General features: G+C 38.6%; 1 protein-coding gene across 1 annotated transcript in view; it reads right to left on the bottom strand.

Annotated features, from left to right (window-relative positions):
* The window catches only part of LOC115212908 (laminin subunit beta-1), a 92,601-nt gene that overhangs the window by 36,014 nt on the left and 48,486 nt on the right, over positions 1 to 8,101 (bottom strand). Inside the window, exons 15-16 of the mRNA XM_029781724.2 lie at positions 5,056 to 5,255; positions 4,292 to 4,388 (exon numbers count right to left, since the gene is read on the bottom strand). Of these exons, the coding sequence (XP_029637584.2) occupies positions 4,292 to 4,388; positions 5,056 to 5,255 (297 nt within the window). The remainder of the gene's footprint in view (positions 1 to 4,291; positions 4,389 to 5,055; positions 5,256 to 8,101) is intronic.

The following is an 8,101-nucleotide window of genomic DNA, read 5'->3' on the forward strand; positions in this document are numbered from 1 at the left end:
CCACAAAATTGCTGTCTCTGTACCAAAACTTGAAACTAAAATATGCACACACAAATATGGTTAAAAGAACCAATCCACTTAGACAAAGTTTCAACATTTTGCCATATTAAATCTCCCATGACTTACATTTTCAATTTTTTAAATTTTTTTCCTTTTTTTCTTTATCATTAATAGTTTCCTGTCACAAAATGTTTATCTCACACATTTCTCACACGAAACAAAGTAGAAAATGATAAGATAAACAACATACATTATATAAATATATAAATGTGTGTGCATGCAAACATACATTCATATATATATATATATATATATATAAACATACATACACTCATGCAGTATTTTAAATTCCATACATCAGCATTCCCAAATCATTAACAATGGATTATTATTGCCCATCCCACAAATAGAAGCAAAAATACAGATGTAATTATCAAACAAATAGACAAATGAATATATATGTCATAGTTCTTTCCTATCCCACCTCCAGAAACCATTTTGTTTTGAATCTAGCCTTATGAAATCTTAGGTCTAATGAAAAAGTAAAAATCCAATATCAGTTGAAAAGCAATCTGTCATCAATTTGCATAAAATGCCTCGTTAGAACTAATAAATGACATTTATCTTCAGTCTCTTATCTTTTACTTGTTTCAGTCATCAGACTGCAGCCAAGCTGGAGCAATGCCATTGAAGAATTTTAGTCAAATAAATCAACCCCAGTACTTCTTTTTCTTTTAAACCTGGTACTTATTCTATCAGACCCTTTTGTCAAACCACTAAATTATGGGTATGTAAATACACAAACAGTGGCTGGGGACAAACACAGACGCAACAGCACAAACACATAGATATATATATGATAGGCTTCTTTGAGTTTCCATCAACCAAATCCACTCAAAGCAAACTTTTTACCACACAGCCACACCTGCACCTATAAATACTCCTTTCTATTATAGGCACAAGGCCTGAAATCTTGTGGAAGGGAGCTAGTCAATTGCATTGATCCCAGAGTTCAACTAGTTCTTATTTTATCAACTCCAAAAGGAAGAAAGGCAAAGTCAACCTTGGCAGAATTTGAACACAGAACGTAAACATGCACAAAATGCTGCTGAGTATTTTGTCTGACATGGTAACAAATCTGCCAGCTAGTCATATATATATAAGACTAGCAGTACCGCCCGGCGTTGCTCGGGTTTGTAAGGGAAATAACTATATAAGCATTTTTAGAGAGTTATAGCCAAAAAATAGCAAAAAAATGCATTAAAAATGGGAAAAAAATGATGGTAAATTTTTTTTTAAATCGTTGACTCATCGTAGACATTTTTAAAGAGTTACTTCCCTTATATAATAGCGAAAAAAATGCATTAAAATGGAAAAAAATTATGGTAAATTTTTTTTTAAATCGTTGACTCATCGTAGACATTTTTAAAGAGTTACTTCCCTTATATAATAGCGAAAAAAATGCATTAAAATGGAAAAAAATTATGGTAAATTTTTTTTTAAATCGTTGACTCATCGTAGACAATTTTAAAGAGTTACTTCCCTTATATAATAGCGAAAAAAATGCATTAAAATGGAAAAAAATTATGGTAAATTTTTTTTTAAATCGTAGACGCGCGCTAATGCCCAGAAGGGCTCGATATGAATCACGACTATAAGATACCCGGTTTTGGTTAAACTGCACCGCAAAATGTGGGAGTAGTTAGGAATCTAAATCGTAGGAGACAGACACACAACTTCACTTTTATATATAAAGATATACACACAGTTACTGCTCTCCTGAGTTGAATGAAGGAACATGTCTTGCTTACACATTCCTCTTTGACAAGGTTTCTATGGATGGATACATTTCCTAATGCTAACTATTTTATAGGGTGTACTGAATACACCCCATCAATGGCACTAGCACCTGAGAAGTTTAATGTCCTCAGCAAGACTAAAGGGTGCTCTATTTAACATTGCATCTGTTCATAATGTGACCTAATAGAGTGGACAAACAGAAGAGAGAGGTGATGGACAAGAGAGCACCAGAACATGAGGTTGAAAGAAGAAAGAAAGTGATGGGAATAGCAGAGTGATAGGAGTAGGAAGATGGTAAGGGAGGAAATGATGGCAGAGAGACAATCATAAGCAGAGTTCAAATTCCGCCGAGGTCGACTTTGCCTTTCACCCTTTCAGGGTCGATAAATTAAGTACCAGTTACGCACTGGGGTCGATGAAATCGACTTAATACCTATGTCTGTCCTTGTTTGTCCACTCTGTGTTCAGCCCCTTGTGGGTAATAAAGAAATAGGTATTTCGTCTGCGTTACGTTGTGAGTTCAAATTCCGCCGAGGTCGACTTTGCCTTTCACCCTTTCGGGGTCGATAAATTAAGTACCAGTTACGCACTGGGGTCGATGTAATCGACTTAATACCTATGTCTGTCCTTGTTTGTCCACTCTGTGTTCAGCCCCTTGTGGGTAATAAAGAAATAGGTATTTCGTCTGCGTTACGTTGTGAGTTCAAATTCCGCCGAGGTCGACTTTGCCTTTCACCCTTTCGGGGTCGATAAATTAAGTACCAGTTACGCACTGGGGTCGATGTAATCGACTTAATACCTATGTCTGTCCTTGTTTGTCCGCTCTGTGTTCAGCCCCTTGTGGGTAATAAAGAAATAGGTATTTCGTCTGCGTTACGTTGTGAGTTCAAATTCCGCTGAGGTCGACTTTGCCTTTCACCCTTTCGGGGTCGATAAATTAAGTACCAGCTACGCACTGGGGTCGATGTAATCGACTTAATACCTATGTCTGTCCTTGTTTGTCCGCTCTGTGTTCAGCCCCTTGTGGGTAATAAAGAAATAGGTATTTCGTCTGCGTTACGTTGTGAGTTCAAATTCCGCCGAGGTCGACTTTGCCTTTCACCCTTTCGGGGTCGATAAATTAAGTACCAGTTACGCACTGGGTTCGATGTAATCGACTTAATACCTATGTCTGTCCTTGTTTGTCCCCTCTGTGTTCAGCCCCTTGTGGGTAATAAAGAAATAGGTATTTCGTCTGCGTTACGTTGTGAGTTCAAATTCCGCCGAGGTCGACTTTGCCTTTCACCCTTTCGGGGTCGATAAATTAAGTACCAGTTACGCACTGGGGTCGATGTAATCGACTTAATACCTATGTCTGTCCTTGTTTGTCCACTCTGTGTTCAGCCCCTTGTGGGTAATAAAGAAATAGGTATTTTGTCTGCGTTACGTTGTGAGTTCAAATTCCACCGAGGTCGACTTTGCCTTTCACCCTTTCGGGGTCGATAAATTAAGTACCAGTTACGCACTGGGGTCGATGTAATCGACTTAATACCTATGTCTGTCCTTGTTTGTCTCCTCTGCGTTCAGCCCCTTGTGGGTAATAAAGAAATAGGTATACTGTTGTTGATAAGTAGATATAACAGAAAAACAGCACAAGTGGGGTGATAAAGTATAAGGGAGTGAGAGAGGAAGAGACGGTGATTAAAGGGGGCATAATAGAAGTGAAGAAGTGACACATGCCAACAAAGGGTCTTTAAATACCTACATGGGTACTCAATCAGTTACAATGACAAGGGTTCCAATTGATCTAATCAACGGAACAGCCTGCTCGTGAAATTAACATGCAATTGGCTGAGCACTCCACGTGTACCTTTAACGTAGTTCTCAGGGAGATTCAGCGTGACACAGAATGTAGCAAGACTGGCCCCTTTGAAATACAGGTACTACTCTTTTTTGCCAGCTGAATGAACTGAAGCAATGTGAAATAAAGTGTTTTGCTCAAGGACACAACACACCACACCACCAAGATTTGAACTCATGACCTCACAATCATGAACCAAGTACTCTAACCTCTAAACCATATACCTTCGCTACACACACACAGACATATATACATACATACATACATAATTCTTCGATACACAATATTACTACAGTGCTTCATTACTTTTGCCGACTTCATCTGCCTCTGAAGCAATTCAGAAGATATATACAGGTAAGAATGTACTGAGTGTGACATATATTTATCCATTGTCATAAAATAAAAAGTTTTAGATTTTTGGTTAATAAAAGTTTACAGGTTGATTGTTACTGACAATGTTTTACATATTTACAATTCAAAATGGCCATCCTTGGCTTTCACCAAAGCTCTTAATCTTTTCTCAACTGAAGTCTAAATAATGAGTGAACATATAAAGCAAACCCAGTGAAACAAATTTAAAAGTACACACCAAAAATGATTTTAATGTAATGACATGCAATTATGTATTGATTAGAAAGACCGGGAACTTACGGAAACACTGGACGGCGGGATCTCCCCAGTAGTAATCTTCACAGTCACTGCACGTACGTCCACCTCGACCAGTTTTACATTGACACTGACCATCGATCTGCAAGTTATTTTTAGCCATAAATTGTTAAATATTTTGATACTTATGTTTTAATTGGTCAGCCAATTCACTGCTTCAGTAACAAGATTATTTGGTTAAACTACCAAAAGTGAGATGGTAAAACTCTCCCTTGGTCACAAAAAGTCTCCATCCTGTATCAGATGTTTCTGACTGGTCAGTTTAACTAGGAATGGGCTGTTGTACATTCTGGCTTTGGCTATTAGTCACTCAGGTAAGCCATAACCAAAACCAGACAAGGGGAAAGCCCTACTAGTCAGGATCATTTCTGAAGATGAACTCAGAGTTCTTAGCTAAAAACCTACTTGCCCATTTTACAATGTTTTAAGACAATGAACCCCTTTGATTCCTATTTTACTCAGGTGGACCTTCATAACCATTCAACATTTAAAAATGTCCCATTATATTTTTATCACTAAATATTATTAGGAATTGTATAAAAAATTGTTGAAATATTTTCTGTGTTGGAGAAGTTTTACCAATTGCACATGAATTTTAACAGCAAAATCTTCAATGATCCCTGGTTGAGAACCACTGCTTCAAACAGTAAAATATTTTCATCTTGTTGTGTCTGTTTTAACTCAGTGAACTTGGCTATTGTTTTACAGAAAGAGAATTTAAAAAAAGCAATTTCTGTGTAATGACTTACCTGATTACATTGCTGGAAAAATGAACCGAGGGGATCACATTCACAACGTTCACAGCCATCTCCACTAGCAATGTTCCAGTGGTTATCAGCACATTGATCACATTCTCTTCCAATAACATTGGGATGACAGTGGCACTGGCCAGAAACTCTGTCGCAAAGACCACCTGAGGAGTTGGTGCCAAGATAATTACAGACACAGTCTAAAAGGAAGAAAAGAAAAGTTTCAAATAGTATTTCATTATATTTAAAGCTTCTTGTCATATTCAGATATTTATCTGGGGAGAAATAGAAAATATAGTAATACCAAAACAGCAAAATAAACCAAGAAAGCCTCTTTGCAGATTTCATCACCTTCTAGAAAAAGCTGCCAAATTTTCTTCAAATCACATCCTACTATTTAAAAATATATATATAGGATTGTATAGCCTTAGATGAAGTAGAAGACAAGGTGGTCACATATGGAATGTACTGGATCAGTAGATTGCTTGATCATGATTAACACCAGCAGTAGAAGCAACAGAAATGGGTACAATACAAGAGCTTCTAAAGAATAGCTTGACCTGCTTGAATTAGAAACTAAATCTTTCTTGAGTCATGCTGCTGACTTCAAACAGACACCAGAATAATGTTGTCCTCTTATGGAGCATCTTTGATCACAAAGGGTTGACCAAAAGGTAAACAACCACAATAACAGGATTATTAAGATCATAGTCATAAATTTAAATGTTAATTACAAGGGCCATCTTTGTTAATTTATCTGCACTAAGCCAAATATGACTTGATGTAAATAGCTGAATATTTCTCAAAAGTTTAGGATCATATGAAATAGTAGAGGATATTCACTGAAATGTTTGATTGAGCTCATATAAAAAAAAAAATTCAATGGGCGCAGGAGTGGCTGTGTGGTAAGTAGCTTGCTAGCCAACCACATGGTTCCGGGTTCAGTCCCACTGCGTGGCATCTTGGGCAAAATGTCTTCTGCTATAGCCCCGGGCCGACCAATGCCTTGTGAGCGGATTTGGTAAACGGAAACTGAAAGAAGCCTGTCGTATATATGTATATATATATATGTGTATGTGTTTGTGTGTTTGTCCCCCTAGCATTGCTTGACAACCGATGCTGGTGTGTTTACGTCCCCGTCACTTAGCGGTTTGGCAAAAGAGACCGATAGAATAAGTACTGGGCTTACAAAGAATAAGTCCCGGCGTCGATTTGCTCGACTAAAAGGCGATGCTCCAGCATGGCCGCAGTCAAATGACTGAAACAAGTAAAAGAGAGTAAAAGAGAACAGTTAATAGAATTGGATAACATAAAAAAGAAAGCATGACAGTCGGTTGATTATATAGAAGCAGCTTTCTGGATGACTGACTATTTTGGATTCAGTCAAGTGTAGAGAACACACAGATTGTTAATCATTTGGTCCTTTTGAAGGCCCAAAATTTCAGTACTAAATGGAGGGGATTGAACAATTAGGCATTGAGAGATCTAGTAGGTCTACTAAAGTATGCTAGGAATGTCAGAACATACCACATAAATATCTGGCAAGTTATCTAGTGCTGCAGTGTAAAGAAGTTTTAGAGTGGTAAATAGATTTTTACCATAGATTTATGCTTCATAAAGTAATGAGGAGTGAGTTTGTTAAAATCAACTCCGCCATACAAGTGGTAGCTTTTAACCACATCACTGCTCAATTTCAATTTCCAGAGGAAGTAAAAGCAGTGTTATTACTGTGCACTTTGATCAAGCAAACACCTACAGTCAAATGACATTAAAACCTCAGTCTATTTTATTTTCTTCTTTTCTTTTCAGGCATGGTTCATCTAGGACTACATTAACTAATGCCCTCCCCACTTTGAAAATGGTAAAATGCAATTTTATAGAGATTTTACTATTGCCTTTTGCAGAATGAACAACCGGGGTCTACTTCCACTAGGGTGCCCAAATTTATAAGGCCTGAGAAGGTGGTTTCATATATGCATGCCCAGAAATTGAAGTATTTCACCAACTCAACATTTTTCATTTGATGTGGCCGTTGCCAGCCTCGCCTGGCCCCCGTGCTGGTGGCACGTAAAAGCTCCATCCATTCGTGGCCGCTGCCAGCCTCGCCTGGCCCCGTGCTGGTGGCACGTAAAAGCTCCATCCGTTCGTGGCCGTTGCCAGCCTCGCCTGGCCCCCGTGCTGGTGGCACGTAAAAGCTCCATTCATTCGTGGCCATTGCCAGCCTCGCCTGGCCCCGTGCCGGTGGCACGTAAAAAGCACTATCCGATCATGGCCGTTGCCAGCCTTGCCTGGCCCCCGTACCAGTGGCTCATAAAAAGCACCATCCGTCCGTGGCCGTTTGCCAGCTCCATCTGGCACCTGTGCGGGTGGCACGTAAAAAGCACCCACTACACTCACGGAGTGGTTGGCATTAGGAAGGGCATCCAGCCGTAGAAACACTGCCAGATCAGACTGGGCCTGATGCAGCCTTCTGGCTTCACAGACCCCAGTTGAACCGTCCAACCCATGCTAGCATGGAAAGCGGACGCTAAATGATGATGATGATGATGATATTAAATGGGGAAGGAAGGTTTATGCATTTTGAAGTTAGCAAAAGTCCTTTGGTTTCCACTACATTCAGGTCTATGTTGTTACATCAACAACTGTTTCTTCTATAGTGGGCCTGATATCGGGCTTAAAAGTATGACACTGAATTATTTCACTGATCCACCTTCTCATTCTTCAGCAAGATACTATTTTGGCAAATATTTATTTTGTCTTTTCCTAACGCAAAACTGCAATGCAACAAGATCTTTGTAATTATAATTAACTTCAAGGCATCGTCAACATTTTGTATTTTGATTCCTTAAAAAGTAAAAACAAAAACAAAAAACCTCAGCAGTGCCTATAAATGTCCGTAGCTGTAAACCACTCTAAACTAGCCCCAGTGAATAAACTGGAATAGAAAAAGAGAATTAAGAGCTGGGTCAGTCTTTAAACAATCCTTGCTACATTTTGATACTGCTGCTACAGTTTATGTTGATTTCCTGCAGATATTAAAGGAATT

The sequence above is a fragment of the Octopus sinensis genome, linkage group LG6 (assembly GCF_006345805.1).
Source record: "Octopus sinensis linkage group LG6, ASM634580v1, whole genome shotgun sequence".
Lineage (NCBI taxonomy): Eukaryota > Metazoa > Mollusca > Cephalopoda > Octopoda > Octopodidae > Octopus > Octopus sinensis.